Source organism: Mucor velutinosus (genome assembly GCF_035048745.1).
Source record: "Mucor velutinosus strain NIH1002 chromosome Unknown tig00001569, whole genome shotgun sequence".
Lineage (NCBI taxonomy): Eukaryota > Fungi > Mucoromycota > Mucoromycetes > Mucorales > Mucoraceae > Mucor > Mucor velutinosus.
Genome location: NW_027041921.1, coordinates 1,436,875 through 1,450,742, shown reverse-complemented (window position 1 = coordinate 1,450,742; position 13,868 = coordinate 1,436,875). Strand labels below are relative to the sequence as shown.

Genomic DNA, 13,868 nt, shown 5'->3' with positions numbered 1-13,868 from the left:
GTAAGCAACAAGTACAGAATGCTGGTTACAGAGAATCAATTTGTGGTGATTGCATTTACGATGCAGCAAAGAACACATCAAGCTACGTATGAAAAAAGACGCAAATACTATCAAGTTATTGCACATATGTAGTGCATCTGTTACAGCTATTTCCTCTCCTTTGATAGAATCAAATTGGGACACAGGAATCTCGAGATATATGAAGCGTAACATGAGATCCCAATATAAAATGCGTTGAAAATGATGGGTACTGTACATAGTAGACGCTACCATAAATAGCTCGGAGAATTTGTTTGTGTAAAGCTCCATTCGTTGTCATATGGCGAATACTACGTCTTGCTGAATTGCATTTTGTCAAAATGTACAGGCAATAGACATTGGAGGGTGATTAGACAAATAATCATGTTTCTTTCTAAATTTTTGTATATACCATTCAATACTGCTAACCTTCTAGCTCTGATAGAATAGAGAGCAATGCCTTAAAATCTAGTTCATGCTCCCCCCCCCCTTCTTATTCAATTTACATTACGATATTACAAATGCGATTATTGGGTCTCCACACCACCACATGCTTGAGCTAAGGCCTGCATACATCATACGAACATAATGCGATATGTATGCAGAAACTGACATTTACACAAAATGTATCAAAAAAGAAGGTCGTATTGCTAGAGTGCACCATTTACTCCTAGTTTTCAGATTACACAAGTTGCAAATGAATTGAAATAAATTTCATGTTTTGTCGCACAACATACGACAAGATGATCAGCTTGCACCGCCACACTTTCAACATGTCAGGGCAAACGTCGAGACCATACACCAAATGTAACACCAAGGGCAATCCTGAAAATGCCGAGGTAACATCGATAAATTATCACAATAAACATATCTTAATGAGAAGCACTGTTGTAATTTATCCTTTGTACAAGCACATTTTCATTTACTTTTTGGTACATCCTCTCAAAAAGTGTATATAAGCCATGTCTCGAATCAACAAATTGTTCAAATTCATCCAAATCATTCCATTCCTTCTCGTTCAATAAAATATGAAGTTCACTGTCGCTATCACTTCAATCGCTGTTGCACTCGCTCTCAGCTCTTCTGCTGAAGCTGCTTCTTGCAGCTCTGTCTATGGTCAATGTGGTGGTAAGTAAACGTTCAATTTCACTTCAAATGCACTCCCCCCCCAATGATTTACACCCATCACTTTCTTTCAATAAAGGCATTGGCTGGACTGGTCCTACATGTTGTGATGCTGGATCAACTTGCGCTGCTCAAGAGAATAACAAGTACTATTCTCAGTGCATTCCCAATTCCAAGAGTTCCTCCTCATCATCATGTAGTTCTGTCTATGGTCAATGTGGTGGTATAGATGATTCATTTTACCAAGTTTCGGCATTCGATATTAACTCAATCCTCACAATATAGGCATTGGATGGAGTGGCCCTACCTGTTGCGAAAGTGGCTCAACTTGTGTAGCTCAAGAAGGCAACAAGTACTATTCTCAATGTCTTCCAGGATCTCACAACAACAATGCCACAACCACTAAAAAGACTACTACTAAGGCATCTACAACTACTACCAAAGCTACTACCAAGGCCACTACGACTACCACCAAGACAACCACCAAAACTAGCACTACTGCCGCCGCCACTACTTCCGCTTCCTCTTCTGCTGGCTACAAGGCTATCTCTGGCGGTAAATCCGGTAGTGGCTCCACCACTCGTTATTGGGATTGTTGTAAAGCTTCTTGCAGCTGGCCCGGAAAAGCTTCTGTCACTGGTCCTGTCGATACTTGTGCTTCCAACGGTATCTCTTTATTGGATGCCAATGCTCAAAGCGGTTGTAACGGTGGCAATGGTTTCATGTGTAACAACAACCAACCTTGGGCTGTCAATGATGAGCTCGCTTACGGTTTCGCTGCTGCATCCATTGCTGGTTCCAATGAAGCCGGGTGGTGCTGCGGCTGTTACGAATTGACTTTCACCTCTGGTGCTGCTTCTGGAAAGAAGATGGTTGTCCAAGTTACCAACACTGGTGGTGATTTAGGTTCCAACCACTTTGATTTGCAAATGCCTGGTGGTGGTGTTGGTATCTTCAATGGCTGTGCTGCTCAATGGGGTGCTCCCAATGATGGCTGGGGAGCTAGATATGGTGGTGTCAGCTCTGTCTCTGATTGTGCTTCACTTCCCTCTGCTCTTCAAGCTGGTTGTAAATGGAGGTAAGCATGTCAACATAGAAGCAGATAAACTTGAAACTGAAACTGACATTTTGAAATAGATTCAACTGGTTCAAGAACTCTGATAACCCTACTATGACCTTCAAGGAAGTTACCTGTCCCGTTGAATTGACCACTCGCTCAGGTTGCGAAAGAAAGTAGATAGCGCAACGAGTTGCTAGCTTCAAATATGACATTTTCATTCCTTTACAGCTTGAATACATAGAAAGAAAAAAAAAACAATGATATCAATTCAAATTAAAACAGTAATTTTATTCATTGAAAGCTTTCAAATTGGAACAAATGCAGAATCATCTTCAACTTGTCTATATAAGATAAAAAAAAAAGTGAGGTTAGCAAAAAACACTTTAAACTAGAAATGTAGTAATCGATCTTACTCTTTGCTTTCAGACACCTTGATGAAAGGACTATCATCAGACTCCTTGTCGACAACAAAATGTTTATCAACGTTGACATTTTCAGAAGAATCTTGCTTTCCAATTAATTCATCAGGATTAGCTGAAATTCTGCGGCGAGGGGCTGCTTCATTATCACTCTCGGCAGCAGAAACAGTACACAAGACTGTAGAAATGGCAACAACCAAAAGTAGAAACAAGGATGTACGCATGCTGTAATGTCAAATATGTCAAGATGGAGGAAAAAAAAAGAAGAATTGCAAAAGCAAGCGTTTTGTCTGACCAGATTGCTTAAACCCCAGTCCAAATGTCCACACCCTATTAGCTTATCAAAAACATTGCATGACTGGATCATGATCCTCATTTGTGTGATTTGATGTTTTGGTTGAATTGAAAATGTTCAGAAAACAATCTTCTGCTGAATGTTTCAGAATATATTTATTCTGCCATTTCCTAAACAAAAATCTTGCTCCTTTATTACTTAGAATACTATTAGCCAAGAGAGGCCAGTCGGAATGTTCCGACGTTATCTTTTGAAACAAGGATTATACCAAAGATGATTGTTGCTTACAGGACATGCTGATAGGGTAAAAATAAACTCCCTATTTTCTGCTCTTTGGTTGATCTAAGCTTTTGATGGAAACCGGTGCTATTTTATGCAGTCAGTTACACTAGATGTTACATGAATCGGCATTGGAAGAGCGCATGTCCTGACAAAATGAATGTTCCTGGTACTCCAAAGTATACTGGACATTCTCCACGAACAACACCGTTCTATACCTCATGTTGATCTATAAGAATCAGTGGTTTTTTAAGATGTGTTTTTAATTTTGAGTTGATTTATGCTGTAAACAATACAAGCCCTGACCAGGAAATGGGATTATCTTGCACAACACGCATTGCAACAGTACATGGAATTTTGTTCAGCTAATAATTGGTATAATATAACGATGAAATATGGCAGAGAGCTAGTCCAAGCAGATAGTTTGACTGAATATCTTGTGATTTCCTTCGCCGTGCATATGTAAATGGTGCAGCGAGTAAACTTGAACAGTGATGACAGATATCTTTGCCGAGCGAACTCTGTTTCTCTGAGCGGCATGGCTGGTATATCGACTAGTGTCATTTCTTGTAAACAAATGAGCTCTACTCCACTTGCTTGTTCTGCTATAGAATACAGTGTCCTCAGAATTTTGAGCCTCGATTGCTACTGACATGCTATTGACTTGGGTGTTGAATGAGAGGATGGTGGTGAAATCAATAGATAAGTAGTCTAGCTCCAACTCGCTCAAGTTCAATGTAAGGTTGCTGTTATTATCCACAATACGATTCAAACCACATGAATGAAAGACAATCACTCTCAAATTACGAAAGTTCTCATTGAGTCCTAGGACTACACTGCGAGATACATTAAAGCCGTCTGCAAATATGATGCGTCTAATGGGCAAGACTGTATCCACTACAAGTGCTGTATTGAAGGCGTTATCGATTGCTGCCAAATTCTCGAAAGCGCTGTGATTTACTGTCAATTCGAAGAGATCACTTGCTCTATCGTGAAGATATTCAAACAGCTCCTGGCTGATGTGGTGAGCGCTCATATCTAAATAGATGAGCTGGAAAGGACCATTGTTCTGTTGAATGGTGGTCTTGTCTTCGTATATTCTGAGACGGCTTGACGAGGAGGCGAAAATCAGCTGCAATGACGCCAACTGGGGACATGCGGATAACAAGCTATGAATATAGATGGTACAACTGAACTTTAAGCTCAAAGTTGTCAGTGCTTTGAAGTGATCCAGATACGAGTTCAAACTGTTGGCGTATTCAAATCCATTAAAGGTGCTATTCAACACTAAGAGGTGCAGTCGATTAATGCGCTGATGGTAATGCCAGTTTACAAGAAGGTAGCTGTTGATGTTTGAGTATTGCCCGTTGATATATTGCAATGAATCCAAATGTAAGGTGTTTCTGTATCGAATCATGTACTCCAGGTAAGCTGTATCAAATGTGGCGTCCTTGAACTCGAGCGTTCTGAGGTTGGTACATTCGCTCAAGATACGCAAAAATACCACTCTGTTGATCTGGGCTTCAGCGAGCCGACTATTGTGAGACAGTGAAAGATGGCGTATGGTGGAGCCTTGAACTGAGCTATTTCTTTGACAGAGCTTTTCAAACAGAATGATGGTATCGTTGGTGTTTCTGAGATGGATGGTGTTATTCAAGACTGACAATGCTGTTGCGCACCATGATTTGCAAACGATAGCACATTGCAGTTTATTTGAACGGGAAAGATGGCCAAATACTTTAATCAGTATTTCCACTGGTAAATCTCGCATTTGAAAGTGGTGTTGAGAAGAGAAGAAAGAGGATAGACAACATTTTGGGCTGCTCATCAGAAATCAATGCCTGCATTGACTCCGACTCACTATTGGTACTATAATATTCACTGCGTGCCTCCCTCATTGACTTGATTCATTGCAGCAACATGATAGATTGTGTTCATGACATCAGAGGCAATAACTAAAATTGTACTCCTGTATCAAAGTTGATTTGATCTACATGCACGCTGGCCATCAAACAATCAATTTTGCATGAAGATCTTCTCCAGACACATTCTGTGAATTTTGCTCTTTTGATTTCACGTTACCTCCCCCTCCCAATTCATCTCACACACCCAAAGGTTTCTGGAGCTTCCAAAGAGGAGCATCAAACACAGTAAATGCCTCCAAATAAAGTTCAAGCTGGCAAGTATCATAACATAATCAATCTATAGACCCTAGACACTTTTACAAACCTAATATAAAACTGAGTTGCTAGACATGGTTTATATATGATTAGACATTTTATATTAAATCACTATCAATCATCAACCAAGTTTCTTCTCAAGTTTTAGCTATTATTAGTTTTGCAATATTAGCAAAAGATCCGCAGTAGCGTGAGCCACCTGAACGTAGTTTGGCTTCCATCTAAGCGAAGCGTCGATCAGGAAACCACCCAAAGAGTCGAAATGCTCATCGTAACGTAATAAATGTATGATCCCTAAACACTTTCAAAACCTCATCAAAAACGAAAGAAGCTGATCTACTAGCAAGCATTTTGATAGACTGGCGTTATTAAATATATAATGCAAGTAAACTAGCATGCTATTGATAGCATTATATAATTTTCCATCTACTTTCCATACGCCTCAAAAGCATCTATAATTGTATTGCCTTCGTGGTTAGAGGGGGCATTGAATTTGCCAGCTGGCCCCACAAGCCAAAATTAATTCAAACCTAGAATCATAGTCTGTTTTAGATTGGCCAGATATTGATCGTTTTTCGACTCGATTGAACTATTACGGCAGATTCGACTAAGTAAAGTATGACGATCACCCTATGCTCCTTTAAGCTCCCTTCTACTCACCCCCATTTCTCTTCTTTCACAGCTCCAGATCAACTGTTTGACCGACATCACGCCGTCCAGAAACTGCTCGCAATAGATGTGTTTACCTTTGACTTCGACTTACAAGTGATCCGTCTTAGAAACTGGACCTTCCTTGAGTTTTGCCATTATCCAAGAATATCTCATCGAGTTGCCCGTTGGATTGAGGAAGGCCAAATCTACCTCCAACCATTCTTTCTCGCTCTCTGCCGTCAGGCCCCTCGCCATTCATTTACCAGTGCCTCCTTTGGTGCCAACCCCCACAACATCCGCCCACTCATTCGCCGTCTTATCAAACCTATAACACCACTACCTTCAACAGTGCCACTCAACAGTATTCAATACTACAAACACTTGGTTTCCACTGACATGCCCACCATCAACACTTCACCTCTTTCCCCCTCCCAATGGCGCCTCTTTTGGAAACTACCTATTCTCCTACAATCCCGAACTGTATGGTATAGACTTATCCATCGAAAAATTCCCTCCAAATCGATCCTCCACCACTTCATCCCCACAACTCACCCTTCACCTTCGTGTCCTCTCTGTTTGACCCAGAGCCCGGAGGATATCCAACATTTCTTCTTTACTTGTCCTCTCAAACTCGCTGTATGGCGGTTCCTTGCCACTACATACCTATCCCACACACCGATGACCGACGACGTCCTTCTCCCATTCCTCCACGGCATTCAAACTCTATCCATAGCTGAACCCACTCGCTCTGCCTCCTTACCTTTTCCAGAGCTTACCGTTTACCAAGTTTTCGCTACCAGTCTACTCTGTATATGGCAAGCCCACTGGCGCTCCATCTTCGACCATGTCCCTTTTGTCACCCTCAACGTTAACACATCTATTGCCCGTTCTCTGTCTCGATTGGAATCGGAATTACAGTTTGATTTGTAAGTATGTACCCCCACGTATTTTATGGTCGTATTCCACTTCCTTGCTTCCCTTTTTCATTTCCTTGCCTTTAAAAATATATCCAGTCTTCTTCTTCCCTCATCATGACATTTAGAGGACTTTAAATAAAAAATGGAGTACAACTCCCCTACAAAAAAAAAAAAAAAAAAATGCTCCTTTAAGCTTTCTTGGAGTACTTTTCAAGACGCATCCAATGGTACCAAGTAACGTAGGTGTTTTGAATAAACTTATTGAATAATTTATGAAAATATGAAAAGAGGTTTCTCGTCAAAATGTCAAAATTTTGCATATGAAAGTCTCATTTAAGTGGTTTCAGAAGTTGCTTTGAATCGAGAGAAACATTTTGACTCAAGATATACCATGGTAAAAGTCTTCATTACCAGGGTAAAAAAATGCGATCTTTTGATTTTCAATGAAAACCATGAGGGGTATCTCATGCTTTTTGGTCGATTTTTGACCATGTTTTTTTGATCCCCAAAAAGTTGAGCAAAGGTGTCAGAAAGTAACTGCCTGATGAGAGCAATTGTTTGGTGTTATTCTGATAATCTAAAACGGTCTTGAACGCGAGAAAACACAGCACGAATACACCCAGGTTTTGCTGTATCGGGGACACTAAGGGCTAAAAAGGGGAAATACCAATATGTTGCTTGCCCGTATATGAAGTAGCTACGTGTGTATGGATGTAGAGCATCACATAAGAATCAGATCCACAGACAATATGAAGGGTTTTTATGTGTAGGTAGAGGGTCAGCATGAAAGTAATAGTATTTTGATAAGATACGCAAAGGCGATCGGTAGCGCGAGCTGCCGCTTCACAAATTGGTTCTCGCCGAAGCGAAGCAAAGGCAGAGAGCCATCCCAAGCATAAACACTCTTATAAATAATAAATAACTTGATTTTATTAATAAGTTAAAGAAAAGGATGATTAGAATAAATCTAGAATGAAAGAATGAGTAACTATGATGATAAATAGTACAGTATTTAAATAGAATAATATAATTTAAATAGCAGAATCCAAGGGCAAACGAGACCAGTATCTTTGTTGGATAAGGGCAGCTTCGAAAGCCTTTTCAGCATTAGCTTCAGAATCAGCAACAATGACACCATCCATCTCAGCAGTAGAGTTACCAGCAGGAGGCATATCAACACCAGCGTACTCAAGAAGCCTGGAGCCTTCAGCAGAGGTAGCGATAGGCTTACCGTGACGGAAAGCATCGAGAACAAACATCTTGGGTTCGTCATAAGGGAACAAGGAAGAGCGAGAGGTCATGACTTCAAGAGACTTGTTACCACCAGGAACGTAGACAGCATCCCAGAGAACAGAGGAAGTAGTGAGGTAAGACTCAGTGATGTTGAGACCATCTTGAGTGCCTTGACGAATACCAACAAAAGCGGGGTAAGCGCCTTTCTTTTCAAGGAAATCGTACATGGCTTGAGCATCAGAGTTATCAGAGCCAGGGGCAGTAAGGATGGCAACAGTACGAGTTTTGATGCTGTCAGCCTTGGGATACTCCTCAATGGAGATACCAACAGAGGTTTGGTTTTGGTTTTCAACAATCTTGTCGGGGAGATCAACGCCAATAGTGTAGGCAATACGACGAGCCATGTCGTTATCAACGTGGTTAAGTTGGTTGATCATTCTCTTACGGACATCCATGGAGGCAGATTTACCGATTTCGAAACGAAGACCATCAATCAACTGTTGCTTCTCAGCAGCAGTCAAAGAGTTGTAGTAGAGTTGAGGTTGAGAGTAGAAATCAAAGAACTTGGAGGAGCGTCCACGGATCTTGGTAACGTTGTTGATCTTCTCAGGGTATTCAATGTAACCGCCCTTGTCGCCATCAACCATAGAAGGAGTGTTACCTTGCAAGCCGTTGGGGAAATAAGCGACTTCGCCCTTGTGAATTTGCATTTGCATGAAGCCATCACGTTGGTTGTTGTGGACGACGTTGAGAGGACGGTTGATAGGCAATTGCATGTAATTAGGACCACTCATACGGTTAAGCTGAGTGTCGAGGTAAGAGAAGAGACGGCCTTGGAGAAGAGGATCATTGGTGAAACCAACACCACGGACGACGTGGCCAGGATGGAAAGTTACTTGTTCGGTTTCGGCAAAGTAGTTGTCAGGGTTGCGGTTAAGAACCATCTTACCAAGGGGCTGGAAGGGAACCAAAGACTCGGGTACAAGCTTGGTGGGATCTAAGAGAGAAAAATCGTACTTGTTGACGTCTTCTTCAGGAATGAGTTGAACACCCCATTCCCATTCAGGGTAATCACCCTTCTTGATGGCAGTGTACATGTCGTTACGATGGAAATCAATGTCTTTACCGGCAATCTTTTGAGCTTCATCCCTATGAGTAAATGTGAGTACATAATTTGGTAGCATTTCAAACAATCAACGTACCACAACAAGTTGGAGAGACCTTGCTTGGGCTTCCAGACAAACTTGGCATAAGTAGAGACGCCTTGCTCGTTGACTAAACGGAAAGTGTGGACACCGAAACCTTCGATTTGACGAAGAGATCTAGGGATACCACGACCAGAAAGAGCCCAGAGAACAGTGTGCATGGTTTCAGGGAACTCGGCAAAGAAATCATAGGCAGTTTCGTGAGCAGTACCAGCTTGAGGAGTCTCAGTATCAGGCTGAGGCTTACCAGCATGAATGAGATCCGGGAACTTGATGGCATCATGCACAAAGAAGGGAGGTACGTTGTTACCAACAAGGTCAAAGAGACCTTCATCAGTGTAGAAACGAAGAGCGAAACCATGGACATCACGCACAGTATCAGGAGAGCCACGAGAACCGAGGACAGTAGAGATACGAACAAACATGGGAGTTTTCTTTCCCTTTTTCCTCAAGAAACTGGCAGCAGTGATGTTGGAGTAGTCGCCATAGGATTCAAAGTAGCCGTGCAAACCAACAGCACGAGCGTGAACAGCACGCTCAGGGATTCTTTCATGATCTATGCCAACATGTTAGGATAATCGGACGACTGTCGCAAGTATGATAGAAACCTACCAAAATGCATAATCTTTTCTCTCAGTTGAAAGTCTTCGAGCAGCGAAGGACCATCCAAACCAGCCTTCAAACTGTCAGAATTGTTGATCTTGACACCAAATTGAGATGTTTCTTGTCCACCGTTGTCAACAATGGTGAATTGAGCAAGCTGTTCATCCTTGGCATTGACAGAACCGTCGTTGGTAGAACCAGTGAGAGCACAAGCGGCATCAGTGCTGGGATCAGAAGCAGCAGCAACCAACTGAGCAGCCACGAAAAGGCTGACAAATGAAGTGATAAAACTTGTCTTCATTGTTGTAAATGTTTGCTAATATAAGGCTTGATATATCGGTTGGTAGATCGAAAGTTTTTCTCCTGTATTTATACAAGAAATCGACAGGCTGTTTCATTAGCTCGACAATAGAGTTCTCTGAGCGCCTCCGAGATCACTGCTTTTAGGAACCATCTAAGACCGTTAGGGGCCATACATAAAATACTGTGCATTTGTTTCGCATCTCGGCATTTCAAGATACATGAGCCTTGGCCCAAGCGAGGCTTGTTGAGATATCACTCACCTTACTATCTAAATACGGAAATAAAGAGTTGCAGTTTTAGTGTATAATACAAACGTTGCTGTTCATTGTCTATATTGTCTTTTTTGACGGATGTAAATACAGATATCCCGCTAGAAAGCTATTCTATGTAGCATTGCTATTTCAAAAGACATATTCAAGCTATACGCAATTGATCCAATAGGAGATTGCTTACTGATGCTTCGTGAAATCAGAGCCAATCATTTTTGTATTTGTCATGGATACCATAGTACGATGTCTTGTGTGATTTATACAATGTACTACAATACAGCATGAGCAACCGGATAAAATGGATTCCACGTGAGGGAGTTCATTCAAGAAAGACAATGCAATACCTTGTCATTGGCTGTGGTTACACTCAACATCAGACCACTTTTGTGCATTGATACATGAGTATACTCATATCTCTCATCACCGTTGAATGAATGTAAAACCTTTTTACTGTTTGAAGATCTTAAAAAAAAAAAAAAAAAAAAAGAGGTGGCCTTTAAACCCTTGCTATTAACAGGGCTACATACGTTAAGCGTACTACTGAAACTCTCCATTGCACTGCACATATTACCATAAATCCTACAGTAAGCTATATATCACATAGATTTGAAAAATCAATTTACTACCCTAGGCGCGTCCGACTAAAACAGAAGTCTAGGATACTTCCTGAGAATCCGCATTGTTTGAGTTATCGTAAGTTACATGAACCAGGTATCTGATCATGTAAAATACACCCATTCAGAACTTCAATGTTTAGTAATAAAGTATGCTATATCACATTATTACGAGAAATAAGCTACCAGAGAATGTCTTGATAATACGCTGCATTGTAGCATGGATTAATTTGATATAAAGTGCTTATTTCAGCTCGAATAATGAGCTTATAGTTGAAGAAACGTGGATGCATTTTACGCCAAATTTACCCGATGAAAGCACCTTGGTTTCATTGAATAAGAAATACAAAAGCTGAATCAACACTACCTTACCCTGAATTACGTATGTTATCGATAGCGCATGCCAAACCGTTTTTCATGTGTTGCTGCCGCAATTACTAGCTCATTTAGCAGCGTTGACATATTGGAGCTACACACCGAGAACCGTTTTTTTTCCATTACATACTGCGTGTAGTTGGCATCCCTCTTTTCAACCAAAATATGCTTATGCCCCTTGTGTTTGACATTCGATTTGAGTTGCACCAATCAATAAACCAACGCTTGCAATCTAAAATTGACATTGCATTTTACATAGATATAGTTGAATAGCCTTATGTATAAGCGTTGCCCCTCTTCATCGCCTTCCTCGTGGACAATGAAAATAATGGCATTCTGTCTTCAAATCCGTGGTATCACTCACTTGAGGTTTTTCTCCTTTGTCACGGCTTACAAATTGCGATCTGATATGATTAAACTATATGAACATGTTTACCGTAGTCCACACCTTTTTGACAACGGTTGTCGAGATTGGTATTGATAAGCCATGTTGGAGCTTTGTTTGTAAAGTTAGTGTATAAACGAAAACCTAAAATTTGCATATGAAACTGGTAAAATTCAATACACAATGGAAGAAAAAGAAGACAAGGTTTACAGATTAAAGGCATGTCAATTAAAGACACTGCTTCATATGGGAAAGCAGAATGCATTATGTATATACGTGTATTGCAGCCTGTCAATAAGTAGAGCCTGCCTCTGTCCATCAATGGTAGTTGTGGTTAGACGCAAACCCCCCATCCCCACAGCCCAAATCGTTGTGTTATTGTCTACAGAATCCGAACTCTACAATAGCACGCCATTCTTCCTGATATATGAAAAATAGTAAAACACGATACCTCTTTGATGGATGCAAAACGCATTGTTACCAAAACGCCAGAGATCACTGTACAATCCTTTGCATAGTTTCTATCCACAGCATGCTAAATTACATAGGTTATTGTAAAACCATCTACAAACCATATGTCAAATCAAAATCAGAGATTCAGAGTGGTTTTTTTTTTTTTTTTTTTTTTTTTTTAGCTATGTTGTACCTGAACTGATACAACTACTATGTACTTGACATGAATATTGTGTGCATTGTAGTTTTCATGACGCGAAAGACTGTGCTCAATCAGCAAAAAAAAAAGTCATATGAAAATATAAATCAGTGCGATGGTAGATGCATACTCACGCAAGGAATGCAATTTCCAAGCGTAAACCATCAATGCGAGGTTGACTGGTCTATGTACATGATATGTAATAGATTTTTGGCATTTTAACGCGCAACAATGATTTATCTCCTTAGTTTATTGACACGTAATCCAAACACTGCATCAATCTCTACGTACAGCATTGTTACAGCTCTACAGATGCTTCATACATCGGATGGATCTTGATACAATAGGCTAAGAGGCGCGCAGCAGAGGGATTTCAATTGATAGCTCGTGTAGCACTGTCAAAGCTTGGACCAGTGCATTCTAGCCAATGAGTATACTATCTCTTCTGGAATTTTGCAGTATATGATGCGTTTGAGATGCTGAAAATCATGTATCAGGCCATTGAATGCATTCTACACCGGCGTCTGGCACAGCACATATGTAGTAAGTGCCTAATCACAGCAAAATCGCCAAAATCAGCACCTTTGGCGACGTGCTTGTTACGTTTTAGGCTGTTTCCAATGCTCAACATCGTACCAAAAGAATCACCTCATGCAACGACTTCGATTTGATCCATTTCCACGTTTTTTTTTTCAAATATCAAAAACATGGCCATTTTCCATGAGGTATACCTCATCCAAAATCGTCGATCGACAAAAATTGGATTTTTCTGCCGTAAAATGCAATTTTCATCAAGGTGTTGCTAGACATACCATACCTAAAACTGAGCCCTCTATTATCTGAGAGCATTAAATTGAAGTGTTTTATAGGGTGTTTCTGGACTTTTTTTGCCAAAAGTCGAAAAACCGAATTTTCCAAATTTTCACCATGATCCTTGCTTGATTTTCAAAAAACAAAAATACAGCCGTGTAAAGCATCCAATTTTGCGTAGGCCTTGATAGACAAGCGTTGGTGTTTGATAGTGCCATTGTGCCGAAAAAATTCTTTAAAAGTTGAAAATTTTCCAAAAAAATGTCAAATGAGATCCCAATTCACATCGTCCGCCACCTAATTTCAAATCCCGCATATGGTTGCCAATGCATTGTAAATCTGCCAAATGATGCCAACAAGTTATAATCAACGGCCATTTTCGCTTTCATCGACCACTCTTGGGCATACATGACTAGTACAACCAGCATCCATAGATTTATGATCCATATTCTTTATTGCATTTTTTCGTTAATAA

At 40.6% G+C, this 13,868-nt stretch overlaps 5 protein-coding genes across 5 annotated transcripts; 2 read left to right on the top strand and 3 right to left on the bottom strand.

Moving 5' to 3' along the window:
* Window positions 1-1,046: 1,046 nt before the first annotated feature.
* On the top strand, window positions 1,047-2,380 carry ATC70_012658 (uncharacterized protein; the record flags this gene model as incomplete). Its single annotated transcript, XM_064831829.1, has 3 exons — window positions 1,047-1,146; window positions 1,429-2,221; window positions 2,281-2,380. 3 exons carry the CDS (start codon window positions 1,047-1,049, stop codon window positions 2,378-2,380), a joined length of 993 nt encoding a protein of 330 aa, XP_064678109.1.
* Window positions 2,381-2,507: 127 nt separating this feature from the next.
* Window positions 2,508-2,846, bottom strand: ATC70_012657 (uncharacterized protein; the record flags this gene model as incomplete). The annotated part of the gene is made up of 2 exons (XM_064831828.1): window positions 2,508-2,544; window positions 2,617-2,846. 2 exons carry the CDS (start codon window positions 2,844-2,846, stop codon window positions 2,508-2,510), a joined length of 267 nt encoding a protein of 88 aa, XP_064678108.1.
* A 756-nt stretch (window positions 2,847-3,602) lies between these two features.
* ATC70_012656 (uncharacterized protein) lies at window positions 3,603-4,967 on the bottom strand (the record flags this gene model as incomplete). Its single annotated transcript, XM_064831827.1, has 1 exon — window positions 3,603-4,967. One exon carries the CDS (start codon window positions 4,965-4,967, stop codon window positions 3,603-3,605), a length of 1,365 nt encoding a protein of 454 aa, XP_064678107.1.
* Window positions 4,968-5,994: 1,027 nt separating this feature from the next.
* Window positions 5,995-6,957, top strand: NAR1 (Cytosolic Fe-S cluster assembly factor nar1; the record flags this gene model as incomplete). The annotated part of the gene is made up of 1 exon (XM_064831826.1): window positions 5,995-6,957. One exon carries the CDS (start codon window positions 5,995-5,997, stop codon window positions 6,955-6,957), a length of 963 nt encoding a protein of 320 aa, XP_064678106.1.
* A 1,018-nt stretch (window positions 6,958-7,975) lies between these two features.
* Window positions 7,976-10,286, bottom strand: ATC70_012654 (uncharacterized protein; the record flags this gene model as incomplete). Its single annotated transcript, XM_064831825.1, has 3 exons — window positions 7,976-9,326; window positions 9,380-9,938; window positions 9,995-10,286. The coding sequence occupies 3 exons, from the start codon at window positions 10,284-10,286 to the stop codon at window positions 7,976-7,978; spliced, it is 2,202 nt and encodes a 733-aa protein (XP_064678105.1).
* Window positions 10,287-13,868: the final 3,582 nt, after the last annotated feature.